The sequence below is a fragment of the Rhinolophus hipposideros genome (assembly GCF_964194185.1).
Source record: "Rhinolophus hipposideros genome assembly, chromosome: 25".
Lineage (NCBI taxonomy): Eukaryota > Metazoa > Chordata > Mammalia > Chiroptera > Rhinolophidae > Rhinolophus > Rhinolophus hipposideros.
In genome coordinates, this window is record NC_138071.1 from 15,283,638 (window position 1) to 15,309,709 (window position 26,072).

The following is a 26,072-nucleotide window of genomic DNA, read 5'->3' on the forward strand; positions in this document are numbered from 1 at the left end:
TGAGCACGCCTTGTAATCGCATAAGTCGAACGTGACTTGTATTCATCTTTTGTTATCAGTACATGTGGAATATTACAATGTTAATACAGTTTTCCTTTCTTAAAGTGTATATACCTTTTTTGGCTATGTATATGTGTGTGTATGTGTGTATATATTTATATATATATATATGTATGAATTACATGCATACATGTATATGTAATGTTAAATACTAACTTTTTTTAAAATTGTTTTTGTCCTGATTGCGTGTTAAACTTTGTCAAATGCTTTTTGGGGGGCATGTATTGAAATCATTAAATATTCTTTCTCTTTAGAAATGTTACTATGATAAATTACGTTAATGAGCCAAGTAATGAACTACCCTTGCATTTTTGGAATTATCCATACTAGGTCTTAAATATTTTTTTAATGCTGTAGTTTTTTGTTTTCTAGCACTTTTAATTGGATTTTCATATGAGATATTTTTTTTGTATCAGTATAAATGAATTTGATTTGTAATATTCTGTGTTTCTATTATCAGGCTGTCAGGTTTGATATCAGGTTTTATGCTAGCTTCACTAAAGCATGCCTTTATCTTTTTTCTATGTTGTTGAATATTGGGATTATCTATTCTTTTTAAATGTTTTGATTTTCTTACTGGGACCAGCTGTACCTGGTGTTTTTTGATGGTTTTCTAATAACTTTCTCTTTTGTTCCTATGGAAATTTCTTTCTTTAGAGTTTCTATGTCTACTGGTACAGTTTTTTCCCCAGAGAGTTACAGGTTTCATCTAAGTTTTCAAATTTATCTCCATAGATGTGACACATTTTAAGGACTCAGGAGCCACATGTGTCTCTGGCCATTATATTGGAAAGTTCCACTGGAAAGTGCCACATTGCTATTAGCATTGTTTTGTAGAAATTTTGCAGTCTGCTTTGTATTTCTCTTTTGACCCAAGAATTTTTATAGAATTGTTTTTTACTTTTTTGATTTGGGGGTTTTATTTGGAATTTTGGTGCGTTTTTTATTTTGTTAGTAATATCCAGCATTAATGTGCATCATAGACTGTAGCAACTTATTACAAAGTACTCTTTTATTCTTGCTTAAGGCTATGAATTTCATAATGTCTAAAATCAAAATTTTAACATGGCTTTATTATTATTTGCATTTGTCTGGTTTGTCTTAGCTGTTTTTTTTAAAAATATATAATTTGTGAAATTACCTCATTTTATTCGTCTCTTGTATCCATCATAGAGTTGGATTTTTGCCTTAGCTAATCTAAAAATTAAAAAAGAATTGTGTTAAACCTATTTATGGTTGTCAATGTGTTTGATCTTTAATGTTTTGTGACATTTTATGTACACACGTACACATAAAATCTTTCACTATGTCTTTTTCTTATTCAGGTAAGTTTCTTTTGGAATTTAGGATGGTTTGTATGTATGTGTGTGTTTCGGTTTTGGTTTTCTGTTTCTCTTCAGTCCTGTTGCTCTAATGTAACACTAGACACTTCTTCCCTCCCTGTCTCCTTGCATCTAATTTTGTGATGTTCTGTTCCTTCTACGAGTAAATATTTGTGAGATAGGTAGTAAGTCTATTCTGACTTGCACTTATTCTCTCCATTCTTCTCCAGTTTGATAGACCTGTTTTTTTCCTACTTTGTTGCAGAACAAATTTACACACTGCAATGTCATCCTTTATGGTTAGTTTTAGTTCTGTGAACTAAATGTCCTTAGTGAAATGTCTTTAGTTTATATGACTAGGTTTTATCCTAATATTTTCACATCATTTCTTGGATATGTGTAGTTCTTTAATAGTTTTTGACTATGAAGTCCTAGACTCACATTTTTTTTGTGCTTAAGTATCTTAAAAGTTTTTGTTTTATTGTATTTGGGTATGAAACATGCATTTGTGAAGTTTCTTAACACTATGATTTTTTTTTTCTTGTAAGTGACTTGGTATTTTTTTCATGGATATTAAATAACTTTTTAAAAAAAGTCTTTAAAGTCTAATAGTTTATACTGGGAATATTCTAGGTTGAATTTCCCTAATATACCATGTATCATCCTTTCATTGTATAGATTCAGGTATTATTTTAGGAAGACTTGCTTGCATCGTAGTTTGAAATACTATTCTGGTTACAGTTATGTATTTATTGTATCACTTACTTACTGTTGCTCTCTTTTGTGTCTGTTAATTATTTTCACTCATCTTCTAATCTTTCTTCTTTTTTTGGGGGGGGGGGTGAGGAGTCTGTTCTTTTTTGTGGTCTTTCTCATTTAGTCTGTTTCTGAAAACTATTCTCCCTGATATGTGAGTCTTGATAGCTTTTCTGTTGTATAGTCATAATATTTCTGAGTTGTAATTTTGATTTATTGCTGCTTAAAAACGCTTCAACTATTTTCTTAATTTCTTTTAGGTCATTTTGAAATAACGTTAATTTTTTTTGTGTATGGCCAAATTTTTCTCACGGTTTTATTATCTGTTAGAATGTTGTTTGTTTCGCATTTAATATTTTTCCTATAGTGTCTTAGTGTAAGCTGTCATATTAGTTTCCAGTGTTAAACTAGTAGTTTTAGAAGGAAGAACTGCTGTAGGCAGTAGAGGTGAATAGTGAATAGGCCAATGTAGCTTTTGAGCTTTGTGGCTCAAGGCCTCTCTCTCCTTTGTGAAATATGAAAATTTGGACTTTTAAGACTGTTAAAGGCTTTTGGCCTTCGTGTGTGTGTGTTTGTGTGTGTGTACCAGGTATTTTAAAGCTTTCTGAAGAGGCACCTTTAAATGTATTTTGCTGTTGTACTTTTTGAGGTCTGTCACACTGCTTGGACCTATGCCCACTGAAAATGTGAATCTTATCTCTCTTGGAGGTTGTCATTCTTTATCCTTTGCTTATTTTCTGTTCCCTGCATTTTCTATTCAGGGTGGGTTTCTGTCTTTCTAAAAGTAAGAGAATACTGTAGTAGTTCTGAAAGCCTTTTTAGAGTTTAGCATCAGCATTTTTTAAATGTTCTCAGGCTCCTTTAGAGATGTCCTGCCTTCTTTGCATTTACGTTATCGTGGGGCCTGGGAGGACATTATCTGACTTCACCCAGTTCTCAGATTTCGTTGGTCAGATTATTTCCAATTGCCAGGAATTTGAACTTGTTGGTTCTTCTGTGAAGATTCAACTTTTCCTTCATTTTTACATGAGTGCCTCCTTCTAAATAGCATAATTAACATTTTTTCCAGAGGTTTTTTTTTTCTTTTTGACCGTTCCAAGTAAAAAAACTCCTCTGCCCTATCTCAGCCCCCGTTTCTCTTGTAGCACTTATCAGTCTATAATTATCTTGTTTACAGCTTTATTTTCTGCTGCTTCTCATTTGAACATTAGCATCGCAAGTGGGGATCCTTTCTTTCTCATATACCACTGTATTCCCTGGGCCTACCACAGTGTGTGGCATGTAGGACTCGGTAAATACTTGTTGAATAAGTACTTTTTCTTTTTATGGTAGGGCCCCTTTCCCACTATGCTCCTGCGTAAAAGTTGGGATATATGTGTGAGTCTAAACATCTACAGTATGTACAAATATAAGTGATTTTTGGAAAAGCTGTAATTGTTACACTCTTTAACTCTCTACAGCCGGGAATATTCAAAATTGCTTTCAGTTGATTTCTGTTTTACATTTTGAATTACATTTTTTTATTGTGTACTTTTTTGTGTGTCTCCTAAGTTTTATGCCCTATACATTTATTATTTATTTAAAAAGAGATCATAGTCCCCTTGGCCACAGGTCCCCATTCTGGTACTGTTATGGTATTGCTCCAATGGAGTGTTCACACATAATGGAGCTCTTTTATAATCAATGGATTGTGTATTGTAATTGACTGCTGTGGAGGAGGATTTCACGTGATAACTTGAATGAAGGATGAGAAGGCTTTTCATAGAATTGTAGAATGTTAACGTGGCCTTGTGAATGGTGTTTCATAGCGTTATTCAGTGCAGCTGCCCTGATTAGAGCTGGAAGAAACTTGAGGCCAAAGAATTTACTATTCTCTTTACACTGCCGATGAAAAACTGAAAGCCAAAGAGATTATGTGACATGCTTAAGGTTATCCAACCAATTAGTGGCCAAGCCCCATGGCCTTAGAATTCTAGCCAAAGTTGACATCTTCTAGATCTGTTTTATCACATCATTTAACCAAAGGGCACGAATTTTAGTAGGGTGTTTGTAAACTACAAAAAGGAAAATATTCCAGAGTTGAATCCTACCCTCATTTAAATGTTCGCTTGACTGGCTTTTGCACATCAGAATTAGAAGTACCTTTTGGGTATCTAAACTCTCGATGTAAAATTTACTGGGTTTTACTGATAATATCTTGAGCATTGATGAGCAGAAAAAAAATGTTAAATGCTCCACATTTTTTTGCCCAACTGCTGCTTTTTACATATTTAAGTATTAAGAGTAGCGATTTAAAAGGTATTGTCAAGCAGGCTTAGGGTTTGAGCATGTTTAATCAAAAAATGATTTTAATTTGCTGATTTGAATTGAACCCAAAATGTCCCATAAATTATCTTCTTACAGTGAATTTTAATAGTTTGTTTCTGACATTTAATTGGTAGATGCATATGCAGTACATTTAAAAAATGCCAAATAGAGACATGTAACTTAGAAAAAGTTGTATTCCATTTTTTAATTGCGCATGCGTTTCACTATAAATTTTTATATTCTTAATAGAAGAATTTCATTACAGCCTTACCTTTGTAGTCTGTGTCTAATAAGAGACATTACTGTGGTCCATTTTTATTACCTTCAGTTTCCATCCTGCATTGGCAGCAATGGAAGTGTACATTTTAAAATTAAATTAACCCTGATAAAAATAGGAAGCCAGAGGGTGACCAGTTAGCTCAGTTGGTTAGAGCGTGGTGCTGATAACACCAAGGTTGCCTGTTTGATTCCCGCATGGGCCACTATGAGCTGTGCCCTCCTTTAAAAAAAGAAAAAGGAAGCCATTTTGATCCTCAATCCATCTCCCTTATCGGTTCTTCTTGACCAGTTCTCAGTTGTTATTTGCATTTTAAATATAATTTAAAATGGCAGATATTTAACTTTAATAGATTGATCTTCCTTATTGTTATTTTTTAAATTTGTACTTATTTTTTTTTAGACTTGAGCTGGCCTCTTCATCTATCTTCTTTGTTATTGAATCATACAGTTCTGTACTGAATTGTGTGCCTTCCATAACTTGTTTTGCTTGTCGTTTATTTTTCTAGACAATAATAAAAATATTTAAATTACTCATAGAGTACCTAGAAGGGTGTTTTGGTCGTATTATTTTGGTTTCCAGAAACAGATTCCTGGCAGCAGCAACTCAAAGGCCATCAATTCTATTTTTTTTGGTGTTCTCTGGAGTCTCTTCTATTTTGTGTCTACAACATTCTTATTTTTGTATTCTTTTTCTCGTATTTCTTGATCTGTATGTCTTTTCTGTTTCATTGGTTCTGCTTACTTACACATTTTTCTGTCTTATAATTTTATATTCATACTAGCCCATCCCATTTCCTATCATAGGTCGCTAGCCAGCCTAGGTAGTTGTCATTGAGGTAGTTGTAAGGCAAAGTCACAGGTACAAAAACATCACTGCCTACTATTGCTCCAGTAACAGAGGCTGAAGGTGGGATATTTCTCCTTTTAGGAACCAGAGATAGTGAACTGGTATTGTGATTGATATATGAGAGGTTAACGTTTCTTGCTTAGTCCTGAGAATTAGAAGAAAAGGCTATACAAGTAGTGATGGTATGTTTTATAGGTCTTTGGGAAATATTCAAGGAAGGATATAAAGAAGAACTTGTTTTTTAGAATGCTCCATAGTCGCTCTGTTGGTGAAGGGCTAATGTTAATAGTTATTGCCCTAAACTAGTTCCTCAATTGTCTTGCAGGAGAGTGGAAATGGATTGAGGGGAGAAATATCTCAGAGGGAGTTAAAAACAATCTGCAGTTGACTTTAAGCTTTGAGAGGTGATCTGTCACTTAAAATTTTCGAGAGGCGATAAGTCTTTGTTAGTTGCTTCTCCACACCTCTTACGTCTTTAAAAGGAAGGAAAAGAGTCTGATTTAATCATCTGATGATAATGTTTACCATAAATATGGAAAGTTTGTTGTTTGTGTTTCTTCACATACTTACTGTGATTTTTGCTTTATTTTTGCTTAATTCATTAAGACTTACAACTTATATTATCATCATAGTTTGAAAACTATGAAAACTCCCTAATTTTACAAAATTTGTATCTGCCTGTATATCTTTTGTCTGTCATGAATCACTTTGTTATTGTGTCTTCCTGTAAATAGTGATGTTTCTACTATTTACCTAATCCAAATGATATCCTATTATGTTATTTTAGGGCATTTACATGTATGACTGTAATAGATATTTGGTGTTAATATTGTCATTTTATTTTAAATTTTCTGTTTTTAATGTTTCCTGCTTTTATTTAATCTTTTATTTCCTGTTGTTTTGCTGTATGTTCTTTTTGTTGTTGGTATTCTGTCTCAAATACTTTAGAAGGTATGTAGTATATTTTTACTTTAAACTTGCTTAATTCTAAACTTTAAATAGTATTCTTAAATTTCTTTTCTTGCTACCAAGTTCAGAAGCATTATTCCTAGGAGCTATGGAAGATGATGGAATTAGCTCATTTACATGTCATTTGATTTTCCCCTGCCCAGAATAATTATACTTTGTGATGTTTGTGGTACCATAATTATAATAATATATTAGGTTTTCTTTCATGCTTTATAACATTCACATTAGTGATTTTTTTAAAAATCCTAGTTTTTTAGTTTTAGCTTTTAACCATACTGCTGTCTTTTCATACATAGTTTTTTGTTCTGTTTTGTAATCCGTTATTTTAAAAACACCTTTTTTTCTGATTATGAAAGTAACGTGATAATTCTAGAAAATGTGAAAAGTACACACAGGAAAGAAGTCACTGTAATCTTACCATTGAGAGCTACATTAACAATTAAGTATATGTTCTTTGTCTTTTCTCCCCATAAAAGTACATTGTTATTACAAACAACACTGTATATATACTAAAAATCTTGTACCTTGTATTTGTTTTTGTGTTTTGTAATTATGACATAAAATTCCTTGTACCATAATGTTAAAAAATAAATGCTAAAATTTCTTTATAATGCAAAAAACGGTAGCAAATTAGAAATCTTTTTTTGATTAAACATGCTTAAACCGTAAACCTGCTTGACAATACCTTTTAAATTGCTTCTCTTAATACTTAACATAAATACAAAAAGCAGCACGTGGGCAAAAAAATGTGGAGCATTTAACATTTTTGTCTGCTAATCAGTACTCAAGATATTATCAGTAAAACCCAGTCAATTTTATATCGAGAATTTGGATACCCAAAAGCTACCTTTAATTTTGTATCAGTAGCAAATTTACAATATTTACTATCAAAGAAAGCCAAGAACTGTTTGTTATTACAAGTTCATGGTAAATTCAACAAAACCGATTATCGGTGTTATTATCGGTATTATTATCATCAGTATTTTGCATACGGATTATCGTTATTGATTTCTAGAGTTATACTTGTAACTCATAAGCATAAATAAAAGAATTAAGAACATTTATATAGATGCGAAATTAGTACTACTCATGTATAATGCTTATTTTTCTCTCACAAATTTGGGCAAAAAAGTACACATTATACATGGCAAAATACAGTATATTTTTCTTTTCTCAATTGTTTGAAATGCTACTTTTATCATATTTTAAAACCTTATATATACTAGGCATTTTCTGTGTTTCTTATTCTGTTTTATTTAATTTTCTTGTTCAAGTTCCAGACATTATATAACTTTGTAATAATTTTAGCATCTGGTAGATTATTCCTCTTTTTGCATATTCATGTTAACTTGTTTTTTTTTTAATTAATTGCTGTAATTTTCTTTATCTCAGGAATATTTTAGTGGATAAACCAAATGACCAATCTTCAAGGTGGTCGTCAGAGAGCAACTATCCTCCCCAGGTAAGATTATATGTAGCTCCTGATACCATTTAGAACTCAGAATTTAAAAAGTAGACACTTAACTGGTATGTTAAGTAGACACTTAAGTAGACACTTAACTGGTATGTTATCTGGAAGCCATTAACAGTTTATTCAGTCTTTGAAATTGTGAGGTAAATTTTTATTTTCTCTTTTTTTGTTTAAATTTCTGAACAATTTTTATTTCATAGACAAATGCAGTATGGGATATGATGAAACAGACTTTTTATTAATGTCTACTGGAACATTTAAAATCTAATTTATAGGGTGCCCGGATGGCTCAGCTGGTTAGAGTGATAGCTCTTAACAACAGGGTTGCGGGTTTGATTCCCAAGTGGGCCAGTGAGCTGCACCCTCCACAACTAGCAGATTGAAGACAACGAGCTGCTGCTGAGCTGCCGGAGGGGCGGCCAGACGGCTCAGCTGGTTAGCACGTGAGCTCTCAACAACAGGGTTGCTGGTTCAATTCCCACATGGGATGGTGGGCTGTGCCCCCTGCAACTAAAGATTGAAAACGGGGACTGGACTTGGAGCTGAGCTGCGCCCTCCACAGCTAGATTGAAGGACAACGACTTGGAGCTCATGGGCCCTGGAGAAACACACTGTTCCCTAGCATTCCCCAATAAAATTTTTAAAAAATCTAATCAATACTTTTTCTGGATTACTAATGATGCAAAATTAAGTTTCTTGATACCATTTGAGGAAAATGTTAACTAAAATGAAATAGTTTTAAGTGCTGTGACTGTTTTGAGCAGTAAGCGGTTGAAGTGATGATCTGAGCAGAGGTTGTAACTTCTACTGCACTGAAACTCAGGTCATTCTGTATATGTTTAAGGAAATATTAGTTTAAGTTGACTTGACTCAGTGGCTCACTTTTAGGGAAAATAAACTTAATATATTTTGTTATTTTACTAACGTAATATATTTAGATGATGTTCGGACCATGAGCTAAATTTGTTCCTTGACAAGTGGTGTCTGAGGTCATCTGAATTTAAAAATCATCATTCTTTCAATTACACACTTTCAGCATTAACACTTATTATGACCATATCGTTGAGGAAATTAATGCTCTGATGGGCAAAGCAGATAGATAAATAAAAATAAAACTTACTTTATACTTTTTTTTATTCCAGTGTAATTCTTAGAAACGTAGTCTCTGTACTTATAGTTCCTCTTATAATGGTTTTTTACTCTTTGCATACCTTTTGGATCACCTGATGTTTAAATGTTCATTGCAAAATATATGTCCAAAGACTATACGAGTATATTGACAACTTACATATACAATATGAGTAATAATAAAAGAAACACCTGTTTACTCATCAACCATCTTTAGAAATGGAAAACAACCACAACCTTTTGAGGCCTCCCGTGAACCCCATCTAATATCTGTCCTCTAACCCCACCCCAGTAACTATGATTTCATATTTTGTTGTGCGTTTTCTCAGTGTTATCTATGTATATGTTTGTAAATATCCTATGATTAAAATTTTGTCTGGCTCTTACTTTACATAAATATCAAATGAATCATTATAAATCTTCTGTGACTTGCATTTTCTTTTGCTTACCATTATGATATTTATTAATGTTTGAGTATAATTGTAGCTTGTTAATTTTCACTATGGTTTTGTATTCCAGTGTGAGTATGCCAAAATGTAATTTCTCCATTTTGTAGTTGATAGGCTCTTGGTTTTTTTTTTTTTACAGTGTTTTCCTATTATGAACAAGATACTATGAACATTCTTGTATGTTGTCTCCTGAGACACATGTACAACAGTTTATTTAGGGTATATACCTTGGAGTAGAATTGCTGGATTACAGGGTATATATATATGTTCAACTTCTATAAGGTAAAAGCAAAGCTATTTTATAAAATGGCTGTATGATTTATACCATCAGTGGCAGTGGATGAAGTTGCTATGCCTTGTATTGTCCCCATCACTTCCCATGGCTGATAATTTAGATTTTGCCAGTCTGCTGGATCTTTCATTGTATTAATAACTCACAGAGGTAGGTTCCTGTGAACCTCTGGTCATATTTTCATCTGCTAGTCAACACCTAAGTATTTCTGTTTAAAGACCTTATTTTATATCTATTATTTACTCATTGGCAATGAACTCATAGCCAGTAGCACAATAACTGAAGCCTACGCGAAGCTTATCTAACACATTTTTGTTCCATAAGCCACATCACAGCCCTCTCGTATTTAGAAACACTAGATTGCACTGCAGCACTATAATTGGGAACCAATTTAGACGGCGAAATCACCAACAGAAAGCACAAAAATATAAAAAATGTAGCACTAAATAGACTATGTAAAGGATACTTGTTTATAGTATATGAGAGCTAAAACAAAAACGCATAGTGTCTCTTATTTGACCGAAGCTGAGAGAGCATGCATCAGGAAACTCGGTCTTTTTGCTGCTCCGTGCATATCTGGGAATGACTGTGAAAGTGCTGCGAGTATTGATTTTGGTGTTACAAATTTAAGTGAGTAGATGAATCCATAAATAGTGAGCAACTGTACGGTAACTAACAATTCATGTACCATCTTGAACAGGTCTGAGAATCAGAAAGAAAGGAAAAGAGGACTCTGAAAAAACAAAATCATCGTGTTAAATTTTAGATCCTGAGGGCCTTTTCTTGAATCTATTTTGGATATAATCTTACTCTATTTGGTTAATTATTTCTTCAGGTTTCAGAAACTGGAAGCAACTTTGTGCGTGGGTTGGGGGACATAGCTATAAAAGATAGGCACGTTAGCAGCAAGCTGACAGCTAACATAGTGTCATGAGGGAGAAGACAGAAAAATGTAAGTAACAAATAGAAAAACAAAAGTATAAAGTTTAGGGGTCCTTAGTACAAGGATAAATAATATTCTGTCCTCCAGTAGCCTCTAGGGTAGTGTCATTCAGTAAACTTTCTGCAGCGATAAAAATATCCTATAATCTACTTTGTAGCTACAGGTGGCTATTGAGCACTTGAAATGAGGCTAGTGCAACTGAGGAAAGCAATTTTTAATTTTATTAAATTTTAATGAGTTTAGGTTAAATAGCCCCAGCTGGCTGTGTATTAGATTGCGTGGATTTAAGGCATCAGTTATTAGGGTATACTGTTTGAGGCTCACAGTGCTTTACTCTGTCAGTAAGAAATTTAAATCATGTTTAGTATATGCAACTTAAGCACATAAAGAAGTTAATGGCACAGGTTTTCTAGAGAAGGGTGGAAATCAAACTCAAAACGACCCTTAGCTACTCCTTTTCCCAGAGTAAGGACTATATGTGCATGCATGGGTGCTAGGATGTATAGAGTGTTTTGAGAATGGCGCCCCAGAGTGAGTGAACCCTAAACATCTCTCTCAAGCTCATGTTGGCATATGAGTGGGATTTATATGAGAAATACAAATATTTTTCTTTTAATATATGTCTATTATTTTTTCCGATGGCTACTAAATTGTCAGGACATAAATACTAAGTTATTTGGACCTAACTAGTGATTTTAGTACATATCCGTAGACATACACAGATGTATAATCTGGACTTTTTGAGTTTCATTTCTATACTGCCTAACAGTTTCTTTGCTAGTCCTTCCCATCAGAGTAAATGATAGTCCCAATACCTTGTTATTTAAATCAGAAACTAAATCATCATCCTTGGTACCTCTGTCTCCCCTCCCTATATCCAACTATTACTAAATCCCATCCATTCTTTCTCCAAAATATATGTTAAAACTGCCTAATCGTCTCCATCTCCACACCATTTTAGTCCTAGTTTCCGTCATCTCATATCTGCCTGAGACTGTAATAGCATTCTAACTGCCAGTTCCTCTTATCCATTCTCCACAAAGCAAACTCTGTGTGTGTGTGTGTGTGTGTGTGTGTGTGTGTGTGTGTGTGTGTAACAGCATAGAATGACATGCATGAGGTGGTGACTGCCTACCTCTTCAATCTCAATATATACCATTCTTTATCTTGCTTATTACTAGGCTTCAATCATGCTAGCCTTTTAGCAGTTCCTAGAACTCATTTCGCATAAGCCTTTATGACGGCTGGCTATGTGTAGTAGTTGAATAGTACTCCTCCCCACCCCCCCAAAACAAAACAGACCAAAAAAAAGGATACAGAACTTCAGAACGTGACCTTGTTTGTAATAAAGATCTTAGCGGATGTAGTTAAGATAAGGATGTCAAGGTGAGATCATCCTGGATTAAGCTGGACCCTAAATCAGGTGTTGTTATTAGACACACAAAAAGAGAAGACAGAGACACACAAGGAAGAAGGCCATGCAGAAGTGGAGGCAGGGAGTAGAGTTATGCTGCCACACGCCAGGAACACTTAGGAGCCAGTGGCACAGGCAAAGAAGGATCCTCTCCTAGAGCTTTTTGAGAGAACATGGTTCTGGCGACACGTTGGTTTCAGACCTCTGGCCTCCAGAACTGTGAGAGAATACATTTCTGTTGTTTTAAGCCACCAAGTTTGTGGTAATTTGTTAACGGCACCCTGGGGAAACTAATGCATTCTGTCTCATCCTTTAAGTCTCTGCTCCTCGGAGACACTTTTACTTATAGAACCATCTAAAGCTCTACAGTAAGTCCTACCATCACCTTCCCCTATCGTGTTTTTCTTCTTTACATCATCCTTATTTCTTATAAACTGTAATTATTTATATGATTAAAAATGATTTTTAAAATTATGTTTCTCACATTGTAAAAATCTCTAGGCTGAAATTGTGAACAAATTTTGAACATTAAAATATTTTTTTCCATTGCTTGCTTAATTCTGTGGCTAAATTAAGAACCGTTGTGATAGTTCATTGATTTTCTGTGCAGGTGCCCACTCCCCCTTTGGGTAAAGACATAGTAGTTCATTATGTTTTATTTTTAAATTAAACCTATATATACAAAATTAAGGGTTGATACGTAGCGTCTAAGATTGTTTTTCTAAAACATTCATTTTTCTTTTTAACTTTTATTTATTTTAAATGTGTTTTTCCAGGACCCATCAGCTCCAAGTCAAGTAGTTGTTTCAATCTAGTGGTGGAGGACGCAGCTTATAGGGGCCCATGTGGGGATCGAACCAACAACCTTGTTGTTAAGAGCATCATAATTGATCTAAAACATTCATTTTTAATTAATGTTTTTCAGTTTCTATTACTAAATCTATGGCAGTGATTTCTCCAAATGAAAAATAATGGAAACCTATTTAACTATGGGGCAACACTGTTTAATAGTAACACTACTCAGCATTGATGTTCAAGAGTTGCAAAAATAGAAGTTATAAAATTTATTAATAAAGTCATGATTATACATTAAAAATTTTACTGACGATGTGTTTCTATCAGACTGTTGTGTTTTATTTCAGATTACAGATTTTATATTTTACTTATGTAACTTTTTAATAAATTCTACTTGGTTATTAATAAAATTATATGCATACAAGCAAATGCTTTCTATAGGATTTAGAGGTGTCCTAGGGGGTGATGGATGGTGTACAGCAGATTGTGTAAAGGCCCATTTTTACTAGTTCCAGCACTATGCCTAACTAACCAGTTGTCTGGGAAAACTGACATTTAAATCAAGACTTGAAAGAATGACTACAGAGAGAAAGGAGTAGGAAGGAATGGGAGGGAGTGTGATTTCATGAGAGTGACAGAGATATGAATGTTCCTTTGCCTGTCTGCATACCCTGTTCTCTAATACACAGTTGTATTCTTAAGAAACTTGGAATTACCAAAAGTCATATTGCCACACCTGTTAATTAGATATGGATGAAAATAATTAATGACTGAAGAATAGCAATCTCAATTTTCCTATACGATTTCTATAATAAAGTAATTTTAATAGTTCAATATCCACAAAACAATTAATGTGATATATCACATCAAGAAAACCAAGGATAAAAATCACACGATCATCTCGTAGATGCAGAAAAAGTATTTGATGAAATTCAACATCCATTTATGATGAAAACTCTCAGCAAAGTGGGCATAGAAGGAAATTACCTAAAAATGGTAAAAGGCTATATGACAGGCCCACAGCTAACATCATACTCAGTGTTTCCTTTAAGCTCAGGAACAAGACAATGATGCCCACTTTCCCCACTGTTATTCAACATAGTACTGGACGTCCTCACCACACCAATCGGGTACAGAAATAAAAGGCGTCCAAATTGGACAGAAAGAAGTAAAACTGTCACTATCTGCAGAATCCTAAAGAATCCACCCTAAAGAATCCACCCTAAAGAACCCTAAACCCTAAAGAATTCTATTAAAGACATTAATGGAATTAATAAATGAATTCTGTAGCCAGATACAAAATTAATATACAAAAATCCATTGCATCTCTATACACTAATAATGAATGATCAGAAGGAGAAATTTAGAAAATAATCCTCTTTACAATTTTATCAAAAAGAATAAAATACCTAAGAATCTACAAATTCAGTTCAGTCCCTATTCAAATATCAATGACATTCTTCTCAGAACTAGAACAAATAATCCTAAAATATATGTGGAATCACAAAATAGCACGGATAGCCAAAGATATCTTAAGAAAGAACAAGATTGGAGATATCACACTCCCTGATTTCAAAATATGCTACAAAGATCTAATCAAAGCAGTATGGTACTGGCACAAAAACAGGCAGATAGATCAATTTTCTGGGCTCTCTGGAGAGCCCAGAAATAAACCCTCGCTTATATGGTTAATTAATCTACAACTGAGGAGGTAAGAATGTACAATGGAGGAATGATAGCCTCTTCAACAGGTGGTGTTGAGGAAACTGGACAGATACATGTAAAGAAATGAAACTCTATCACCTTACACCATATACAGAAACAAACTCGAAAATGGTTTAAACAGTTAAATGGAAAACCTGAAACCATAAAACTCTTTGCAGAAAACATAGGTAGTAAACTATTTGACATCAGTATTAATAATATCTTTTTTGGATATGTTCGCTCAAGCAAGGGAAACAAAAGCAACAATAAACAAATGGGATTTGATGAAACTAAAAGCTTTTGCACAGTGAAAAGACAACCTACTGAATGGGAGAATAGTTTTGCAAATGATATTTTCGATAAGGGGTTGATACTCAAAATATATAAGGGACTCAACTACAAAAAAAATATCAAAAAATGGGCAGAGGACATGAAGAGAGACATTTCTCCAAAGAGGACATACAGATGGCCAATAGACGTGAAAAGTTGCTGAACATCCTAATCATCAGGGAAATGCAAAGCAAAACCATAATGAGATACAACCTCACAGGTCAGAATGACTGTTATCAAAAAGTCAACAAATAACAAGTGTTGACGAGGATGTGGAGAAAAGGGAATCCTTGTGCACTGTTGGTGGGTCTGCAAATTGGTGCAGCCACTATGGAGATTCAGTATGGTGAGTCTTCAAAAAATTAAAAATAGAACTACCACGCGACCCAGCAACTCCACTTCTGGGTATTTATCCAAAGAAGATGAAAACACTAATCTGAAAAGATAGATGCACTTTTGTGTTCATTGCAGCATTATTTATAACAGGCAAGATATGGCTGCAACTTAGGTGTCCATCAAAGAAGGGGTGTGTGTGTGTGTACAGTGCTATATTACTCAGCAATAAAAAATAACGCAATCCTGTCATTTGCGACATGGATGGACCTACTATGCTAAGTGAAATAAGTCAGAAAAAGATAAATACCGCTTACTTACACGTGGAATTTTTTAAAAAGATCGAACAAATGAACAAACAAAAAAACAGACTCATAAAAACAAAGAACAAACTGATGGCTGCCAGAGGGGAGGGGTGTGGAGGGATGGGTGAAAAAAGGTGACGGGCAACTAGTCAACAATAGTGTGGTAAGTTTGCACGGTGACAGGTGGTTACTAGACTTAGAGGGGTGATCACATTGTATGGTATATAAATGTCAAATCACTATGCTGTACGCCTGAAATTAATATTGTATGCCAACTATAATAATAAAAACAAAATTTTAATAGCTGCTTAGAGTGTAAGCAGTATATAAACTTAAACAGTTGTTACTGTGTAGTGTAGTGGTTAAAGCTTTGGCTTTAGGGGTGAGTGAATCGGGAATGCTTTTAGCTCCCAGTAACAAAAGGTCCTATTACAGTGGGTTAAACAAATAGCAATCCCCCGAACCCCTACCCCCCACACACGAAAACTAGAGTTAGACAGCCACCGGTGAAAGTTGAGTGGCTCACAGATGCTATCTCTGAGATTGTCTTGATTTTTTTCTTTATTGTTACGCAGTGCTTGTTGCAGCTGTAACTGTTCAAATAGCAGAGAGGTAGCATTTATCTCAGAAACTAAAACTTCTGCCACAGCAAATTTCTGCTTGCATCTCCTTGACCAGAATTTTGTCATATTTTTATCCTTGAGTGGAAGGTGGCTGGGAAGAACTGGTTAAGAATGGAGCCAACCAGCAGTGTCTTCCCAGCAGCAGACTGACTGATTTTTAATTTCAGCTCTATCATGTTAGTTGTGTAACTACAGTCAAGTTATTTAGCCATTCCAAGCCAGAATTTCTTACTCTGTGAAATGAGGATGAAGAATATAATTATTGTTATTAAAATACTACTTCTCTTAATCCTATGAAAATGAGGTAATAATGTCTGTAGAAATCTGATAGACAACAGTTACTGCTCACCAAATATTAGCTCTGATTATATCATCATCTTTAAAGTCACTACCAGCTTCATTCTTTTACTTTATTGAGGTAAAATTCATGTAACGTAAAATTAATCATTTTAAAGTGTACAGTTCAGAGGTATTTAGTACATCTTCAGTGTTGTGCAACTATCACTTCTGCCTAGTTCCCAAATATTTTCATCACTCCCCAGGGAAACCTGGTATCAGTTAATCAGTGTCTCCTTTTTCCTTAACCCAGCTCCTGGCAAATGCTAATCTGCTTTCCGCCTCTGTGGATTTATAATACCTGTTCTGAAGATTTCATGTAAATAGAATCATGCCATACGTGACCTTTTGTGTCTGACTTCTTTCACTTCGCATGTTTTTGAGCTTCATCCACGTTGTAGCTTGTATTAGTACTCTAATACTTTTCATGGCTGAACAGTAGAAACGCTCCCTCAGTTGATGGACATTTGAGTTATTTTCACCTTTTGGCCATTGTGAGTAGTGCTGCTCTGAGCATTCACATACAAGTGTTTGATTAGGAGGTCTGGGTTTTTCAATTTATAAAATTGGCAGGGGTGATTGGTAAATTTCTGTTTCTAGGTGTAAAATGTTATCATTGACTTTGAACACTGAATTTCCTATGAAGTGTAGTGGATGAGAATATAATTGTTACTTTTGCATTCTAATCTTGTTTTATTTGGTTATTCATAGTCTGTTATGTCTTTAATTGAGTGCCATTGCTTGATTATAAGTTATCTCACTGGTCCTTTTTTCCTCCTCCTTCATGTACAGTGTTGAGGATGGTGTAGTTTCCTGGGAGAAAGTGGTAGTATTATGATAGCCTTAATAAAAGAAAATCTGCCAGTGCAGGATGGACAGATCTTATACGTTCTTCTGTTAACAGTCCAAAATTTTAACTTCTAAAGTTTTCTAATTAGTAATATTTGTTTTACATGGAGGAGGATATAATTTGTTTGTTTCCCTTTTTTAGTACTTGATTCTGAAGCTTGAAAGGCCTGCTATAGTCCAGAATATCACGTTTGGAAAATATGAGAAAACTCACGTCTGCAATTTGAAGAAATTTAAAGTCTTTGGTGGAATGAATGAAGAAAATATGACAGAGTTATTGTCCAGGTGAGTTATTATTATGAGGCCAAAAGAATTTTTTTTTAAGCGACCTGCAGTCTTAGTTTAGTCTCTTTGTAGCTAAATCTGAATGGTTTGATTTTTCTTTCAAGAGAGAAAAGAATATTTGCACTTTTCTGTTTGTAGTGCCTTCTTTTGATATTGTGGCTTGGAGTTAGTTAGCCTTTTTTTTTTTTTTTAACTACCAGATACTAGTTAATATTGTTACCAAACATGAAAGAATAAAAAATTTGGTGCTTTTTTTTTTTTTTTTTTACTTATTTTTCAGTCTCATTTTTGAACTGTTAATGACTTCAGAAGTACTTTCAACTTTAATCAAAATCTTTGCTATAATTTTTGCTATAAAAATATAGATTCTATCCAAAACATTAAGTTTGATTCCACTAATCCCGAAGTAATATTCTGGGAGTTTACTATAAATTGGAGACTAAAAAGAGAAAAAGTATGTGACTACACTTAGCACAGTATCTACCACCACTTGGAAGGAGCTCAGTAAATTTGAGGTTTAACAACATCGACCACCGTGAAAGCAAGTATTCATGTACCCCATAGATAATGAAAAATCAGATAGCCAATGGAATGGACAAATAAAGCCATGGAGTTTTAGAATATGTTTGTGACATGGTATGTCCCATTAGCACAGTACTTTATATACGTAAATGTTACATTTATACTGTATTTGATTTAAGTCATGAAAGTATTTCAGGACATAAGGCAACCTGAAGGTAGGTGACCTTCCCATAAATATTTGTATCAGTCCTAGTTGTTTATGTAGAGAGGTGATACGGGTTTATTTTTATTTAGGATAAAGTGGATGCTATTAAACCAACAGTCAGTTTGTCCTTGAAAAGGAACATTGGCAACTTAATAACAATTAAATAATTCTTTGACAGATTCTAATATTTGGCTCTGGTTAAGTTGTAAGATACAGGTGTGAATTGTTTTTAATTTTCTTTTTACTGCTTGAATATTTTATGTTCTATTCAGCTGTACAGTAAGGACACTAAGTCATCACACATTTTCATTCTTTAATTAACATTGAACAATTTTCATTAGGAGAATACAGTAATAATGCAGTTGATGTGAATGTATGAGTTTTGACTTGTATTCTTATGTTCAACTACTTCTTTACATTGTCTTGGTCATATATTTTGAGCATTGGTTTCACCTTAAAATCTGAGTATGATATTAATCTGTGTTTTAGTGCATTTACTAAATTATGAAATCAGATTTGGTAACTTTTTGTTTTCCTCTACAGTGGCTTAAAGAATGATTATAACAAAGAAACATTCACCTTAAAGCATAAAATTGATGAACAGATGTTTCCCTGTCGATTCATTAAAATAGGTAAGGTTTTTAGCATTCTGGAAAAGAAATCAGTTTTTTTATAGCATCAGTTAGGAAACTACAGCCTCTGTGGGCTAAATGAATCTTGCTGGCCCCTTGTTTTATGTCTTTTTTTTAAATAAAATTTTATGGGAACACTGCCACTCAGGTTGCTCACATCATGTCAGCCTTTGTACTACAAAGTTGAATACTTGCAAGAGAGCACACAAGCCCACAAAGCCCTCAACGTTTACTGTTTGAACCTTTACAGAAAACGTTTTCTAGCCCCTCTTTATAAATCTCTGAGTAAGTGACAGTTATTTCAAGTGGGACCTTTTCTAAATCTTTTCTCATTTGAAAGTTTCTTAGACGGTTTTATGAAATCTAGTGATTTGATTGCCTGGATTATGTTTTGGAAGGTTTACCAGTTCTAAAGCTATAACATTTTGAAATCAAATACTGTGAATTCCTTAAGGCAATATGGTTATTTTCTATTCTGTTCTTTTGTATTTAATTTTTTTTTAGTTAAATGTTGGTTAAACACATAAAACTAATTGCATGACTCTAAGTAATAAGTTGCAAAGTAATGTTTGGAAAATACTGCACTACCTGAGGCATGTGTTTGTTTATGAAGTGTTTTAGCTTAAGGAAGTATTTGTAATGCCTCTTCAAAATTAGTATTTTTAGAGTTATTTTGGCTTTTTTATAAGATTTATTGTTTTTAGAAAGTAAGAAAGTTAAGGACTCAAATCTTTTAATTTCCATCGATATTGCATACCTTTGAAAATATTATGTTAAAATTGGGTTTAAAATGAATCAGATTTCTCTAAGAATAATAATAAAAGCCAGAATCCCATGTTTTGATTTGGGAGAAAAATTTTTCTTTTGGAACAAGCTGTATACTTCATACTCGTTGTTTGTTATTCTCTCAAGAGTTGGCCTGTTCATTTCATTGTCAAATAGTTCTATTAGGCAAAAAGAATATCTGAGGTCTTAATAATAACTATTTATAGAGGGAAAACTATTTTAATGGTTGGGCTGTCCAGTGTGCTACTTTTTTTTTAACTATAGTTTCTGTTGTTATAATAAATAATTGTAAATAAAAATTCATGTCCTATTTTCCTGTGAGAATTTATGAACAAGCACGTTTGTTGTGGTTTTTTTGGAGTAAATATAACTCTTGCTTGTTTCTTGTTTTGTACTGAGGAGTATTCTTTCCTCAGCATACAGACCCCTCAGTTCTTCTACACTCATGTATAGCTTTAACAATTCTATAATCTTATATGTCAAATGTACAAGCAGTGAAAATATATTTTCATATAATACATTAATATTTTACAGTTTTAAACTACTTATTCAACTTTTGTTTTGCTTACTCATGCAAAATAAAATGTTCTCTCTTTTTTTGAAGTTCTGGTTTTAGTACATTTCCTACAGTCATTAGTTTTCTTTGAAGGAAAATATTACTATTGTTTCTGTAGTTCTTCATCTTCTAGTATTATTCATTAGAAGAAGTATGAATAAAAGACTGTTTCACATAGTCATAGTTTCACATAGTTTTTTCCCTTAAAATTGTGTAAGACAGCAGAGATCTCTTATGGAGCAAGTATATATTCAGCTACCTGAAGACAGGAAATGGGACCTTTTCCAGCCCTTTTTGTCAGCCTTTTAATTATAGGGCAGGATGATGTTCTTTACCATAGTGAGTTAGTTTTATGGTATTTAGGCAAAATGTTCATTAATGTTATTAGCTTTCCAAATAATTGTAGATACTTATTAACTCAGTTGATATTTAGGATATTAACATTTAGATAACTTCATATTTCTGACTTTTCTGTTAAAAGATATTGATGGTGGTCTGCAGTATCTTTGCTTTCCAACCTTTTCCCAACATTCTCTTGATAAATTTCTTTTTTTAATGATATATAAGGAAACAAACTAAAAGCTTATATGTTAGGTTAGTATTTTTAGTTTATTCCTCTGTTTTCTTTAAAAATCATTTCAATAAAACACTTGAGTGATGTGTAGCTCTCTTTTGGTGGTGGTTTAGCACAGGTATTTATTTACCTAGTTGGTAGTTAGATTTCTCCTTGAAAGACAATGTGTTTGAATATTTCACGTGTATGTGCTATAGTGATATGTTTGAAAGAGCTTGCTTTATTTTTTAAAAGTTTATCCATAAACAACACAATTTCTAAATATAGTCAGTCTTCAATTATGCACAGCAATGGAGGGGAACAGGAAGGAGCAAGACTAAATGATAGATTATCTTCTAATCATGCACTGATGTCTAAATAGGATCATTTTCATTGATAATGAATATAACATATTCATTAATTTGGCTTACACCAAAGTTAAGTTTAAGTAATTTAAGCTCATATTTCTGAAGCAAATTATTGTCTTTTTTGTGCATTTTTATACTTATGTTTACATGCCTTCTTAAATGTAGTATTTTGGGTACTATAGAAAAAGAATATGCACAAGTATAATGTGAACCATCATGTCATTTCAGCAATCATTTAGAGCTTCTTACATTTTATTGTTTTTGATAGTTTATAAGTGCTTTCACATGTGGTATCTCGTTCGAACATTACACTGGCAGATAAAATCTTTATTTTTCTGGTTGAGGAAACTGAGGTAGAAGTTAAGTGATGTGTCCCAGGCTACACAGCAAATAGGTGATGAATCAAAAACATAGCAGTTGGTAGATGCTTTGGGGTATGTTCTTGTACTGCTTAAAAGTAATAGTAATAGTAGGTATTGTTTATGAAGCATTCGCCTAACACGCTGTGAGGTAGACATTATTACACTCACTTTACAGATGAGGAAACTGAAGTTTAGAGGTTTAATGTCTGGTCCAAAACCATACAGGTAATAAAGCGTCAAGATGGGATACCCACTTAAGTCTGTCTACTTCCAAAAGCTGAGTTCTCTTACTATGTGACATATATAAGTTTTGTTTCCTCAGGTAGATTGTGAAATCTTTGGGGATAGCACCCTGTCTTCTATTTCCTCAAATTTCAAAAGCACCAGGCAAACTGCTTGCCTCATTAGAGATGCTGTATATATACTTTTGGAGTTTATTTTACAGGTTGTTTAGAGGGATTAATCAGTGGCTTCATGAAGTTGATATAAGAAAAGTTACATCTTTATGTTCTCTAACCTCTAATGTATTTAGCATTTCTTCCTATAATGAATATAGGCAGTCATTCATAATAACATTAACAATACTTGTGACTTGTCAGAGACAGAAGTTAGATTTTTCCCATCACGTTATAGCATGGCAAATATTCTCGTAACTTTGAAATTATGGCAGTTATTAGACTTGCCTGTAGATCTTGTTATCTAATGTGTTAGTAAGAAAAACATTTCTATATCATAATTTTGTTTCTTCATTTTATATTTCAATACAGTTGACTTGTTCTATAATCCTACGTATTTTCCTTTATACATTTAAATCTGAGGGTGGCTGTCACCGGGTTCACTGAAAAGCCATCAGGGGTTCATGGCACAAAAAAGGCAAAGAGCTCATTTTGAGTGATGTTTTTGACAGGACTTAGTGTGGAGTTGAGAGTTGACCTTAAGAAGAAGCTTGGTTGCAGTAAGGCCTGTAAGTAAAAGGAAAATTAGTAAAGGAGAGTGATTAATTGGGAGACTAGATTCGAGAGAGCAGCTTAAAAATTTGGAAAGGAAAACCTCCTCTGGGAAATTAGATCAGATGAGAGAAAACCTAAATGGAGGGTACTGGTTACAGATGACCAGAGGGGTTTACATCGTGATTCATAGTCAAGATAATAGCTGTGTGTGGAAATTAGTAAGGTGTAGTAGGGGCAAGGAGGTGCTTGGGAGAACTCTTGGGAATATTTGGGGGATGGGGTCCTGGGTTTTGGTAGATGGGATGTGTTGAATTTCTGTGAAGTTTTGGGGTTTTCACAGCCTGGATGATTGTGGGGATTTCAGGAAGAAGCTTCGGCCTGCATTCTGGCTTCAGCCTGCACTCTGGATTCTTAGGAGTATTTAGAAGTGTAGGATGAGTCCTAAGTCTGGGGGTGGAAGGATGGGAGGCGCCCTGGTGGCTCTTCATGAGAACATGTGGAAAGGTAACATTTTAAAAGTGTACTATTAAAAGGAAAATTAATACACTAATAACAGCTAATAATAATAGTAGTAAACTTTTATTGAGCACTTACTATGTGCCAGTTACTGTGCTAAGTGCCTTGTGTACTTATCCTGCTAATTATTTCTATAGTAGAATACTGGTAGATGCACTCTTTCACAATGGTTCATTTTGGATTTTTAGGGTCTTCTGGAACCTGATCTTAAAATTGCTAGCATCCTGTAATGCCTATTTTAGCCATCTAGACAAGAGTTTCCCACGTGATACTGGGAAAGCACATTAGATGTGTCACAGATGTGTTTCATTGTGTTGAGATGTTGATCCTAGAGCAGCAGGAGCCTGCATCCTAGTATCCTTGTGTGTCATAAAAATAGCATTTTCTATGCATGCCATTATGAAAAAGGATGGGAAACACTGATCCTGATCATATCTGTGTCTCATTGTCCCAAGGGGAAAAATGGTGGTCGAATCCGAGGAAAGGAACTCTTAGCCTTGGGAATGTGTATCAGGAATTTCTAATCTTTTTATCTGAGGTGGGAGCAAAGGTATCTCTTATTGGGGAAAAAAGAATGTGTGCTTGAAGCTGCAATTCACATTTAGATTTCTGACATATAATGCATACTGTGTCTGATATGCATTATTAGTGTTGTTAATACCACCAAAGATTGTTACAATTTAAAATGGGTGTGCATCATTCTGTACATATCCCTTCAATCTGTTAAAAATTAACTATAGTTGACCCTTGAACACGTGAGTTTGAACGACGTGGGTCCACCTACACGTGAAGTTTTTCAGTAAACTTATAGTCAGCCCTCTGTATCCCTGGATTTCACATTCCAGGACTTAACCAACTGTGGATCAAAAAACTATATTTTCAGTTAGCAGTTGGGAATCCACGGATACGGAAGGCCAACTGTATACATTCATCTATACCATTTTATAGAAGGGACTTGAGCATCCGTAGATTTGGGTGTTTGTGGGGGTTCCTAGAACCATTCCTCCAAGGATACCAAGGGATGACTGGAATTCGGGGGAGCCAGAAGTTCTATGTGGATTTTTGGCTGCTGGAGGATCAGCGCTCCAAGCCCTTACTGTTCAAGGGTCACCTGCATGTTCTTTATTCGTCTGTAATATGTGGTCTTCGTATGAGATAACTGCCTAACTAACCTCCCTTCCCACAGCGTTCTTTGAAAGGTGTGAAGAATTAGAACTGATTTTATTCTAGAAATATTCTGTTGGGCCATCAGGTATATAGAAGAAATCTCACTAAAACACCATTGCTCGAAAGGTTTTAATAAATGAATACTTTACTGGTACTTGAATAGATGTAATGGAAGATTTTTTTTCCTTCCTGATTTTATTGATCTTGAGAATGGATTTCAGATCTCTAATTAATATTAGATGTCTGGTTACACTTCTAAAGTATGTTCTTGGGACCTTGGGTTTAGAATCCTGTTTTATTCTCTTAAACTACTTAATACCGTAGATAAACTTTTAAAATGGTACTGCTCCATAAAGAAATAAATGCCGAAACAATGATGATAATTTAGTATTCATTGATATAAAACTTTCTGAAAATTTTATTTGCATATGTAAACTGAAAGCCATATGAAGCATCCCAGGAGCCCTTCCTATGTCTTAATGGCTGGTTGCTGCAGCCTGTGTCTGTCACCGCTCACACAGCTTTCCTTAGATGACAGTATGGAAATGTCTCTATTACATCTTAGCTCCTCATTGGGGCCAATAATTCTAAAAAAGAGCGGTGGACTTTGAAATTAGTGGCCCTAATGTCAGATATGACAGACATTCTGTTTTGATACTTAATCAAAATTTGACAAGTGTTAGTTTCTTAAAGGTAATTGCATCATTTACTCTGAACCATATTAGTGTTACATTAAGATCCACTGGCCTTCCTTGCACTTTGAGTGAATCTTTTACCCATGCGTGGTTTTGTGACATCATTCATTGGTCGTTTAGGAAATACGATGCACTGAGTTATGCAGATCTTCCAAACGTTAAAACATTTTGTTATAGAATATTTTTTTTAAAAAATCGCACTCATTAGCATTATCTCTGGTCATCAGAAAAGTCTTAAGTATTGGGAAGTAGTTAGGCTCACAGCAGTGGATATGAATTTTCCAAAATTTCTAATTTTCCCTTGAAAGCTTACATTCTATCCTTGGCAGCAAATAGTTGTTTTCTTTGAAATGGCAGGTAAGTGTCTGGCAAATACCCAAATCTAAATAATCATAGATGGTCTTTCCTGTAGGGGATAGGGGACACATGGCTGTTTCAGCTCACAACTCTTAACAACTGTACAGGCCACTTGGGCCCTTGTAGTAACCATCATGCTTTGGTTGTAGCAAATGTGCTTAATGTGGACCTCCCATGGTGTCACACAGAATACTAAAAGATGTGTTCTTAATGATAGGGATTTAAGATTAGTTTTTACTGCATAAGGACATTCTTAAATGAATTGGTTGGTGTTTTTTTAACTGCAAGTGTGTGATGGTGAGGAACACAGTGCGATGTGTACTGCAGTAAGGAATACTAGTTCACTTTAGCGCTCCTACTTTCCGTGGAACCAAGGTGCCAACAGTTTTACTCATCTTTGCCTTTGCACCATCAATGCAAATGTCAACACACAAACACACATCCACACACACACACACACTCCCATCCCCCCACAGCCTTATTATGAAAGACAGTTTGTACTGCATGGGGCCTCCTGTTGGAAATCCCCAGGAGCCCATGGATCACATGTTAAAAACCCTCCTCTGTTCTGTCATTCCTGATGTGAAATGTTGTTCGTCCTATGTT

At 34.3% G+C, this 26,072-nt stretch overlaps 1 protein-coding gene across 12 annotated transcripts in view; it reads left to right on the forward strand.

Moving 5' to 3' along the window:
- The window catches only part of MKLN1 (muskelin 1), a 290,273-nt gene that overhangs the window by 174,190 nt on the left and 90,011 nt on the right, over nt 1-26,072 (forward strand). For 11 of the 12 annotated variants that reach the window (XM_081038815.1, XM_081038811.1, XM_081038805.1 and 8 more), the window contains 3 exons: nt 7,933-8,002; nt 17,655-17,797; nt 19,068-19,156. In XM_081038815.1, the coding sequence (XP_080894941.1) occupies nt 7,933-8,002; nt 17,655-17,797; nt 19,068-19,156 (302 nt within the window). Of the gene's footprint in view, nt 1-1,524; nt 3,430-7,932; nt 8,003-17,654; nt 17,798-19,067; nt 19,157-26,072 lie in introns of those variants that run through there. The other variant, XM_081038806.1, reaches the window with a different exon arrangement.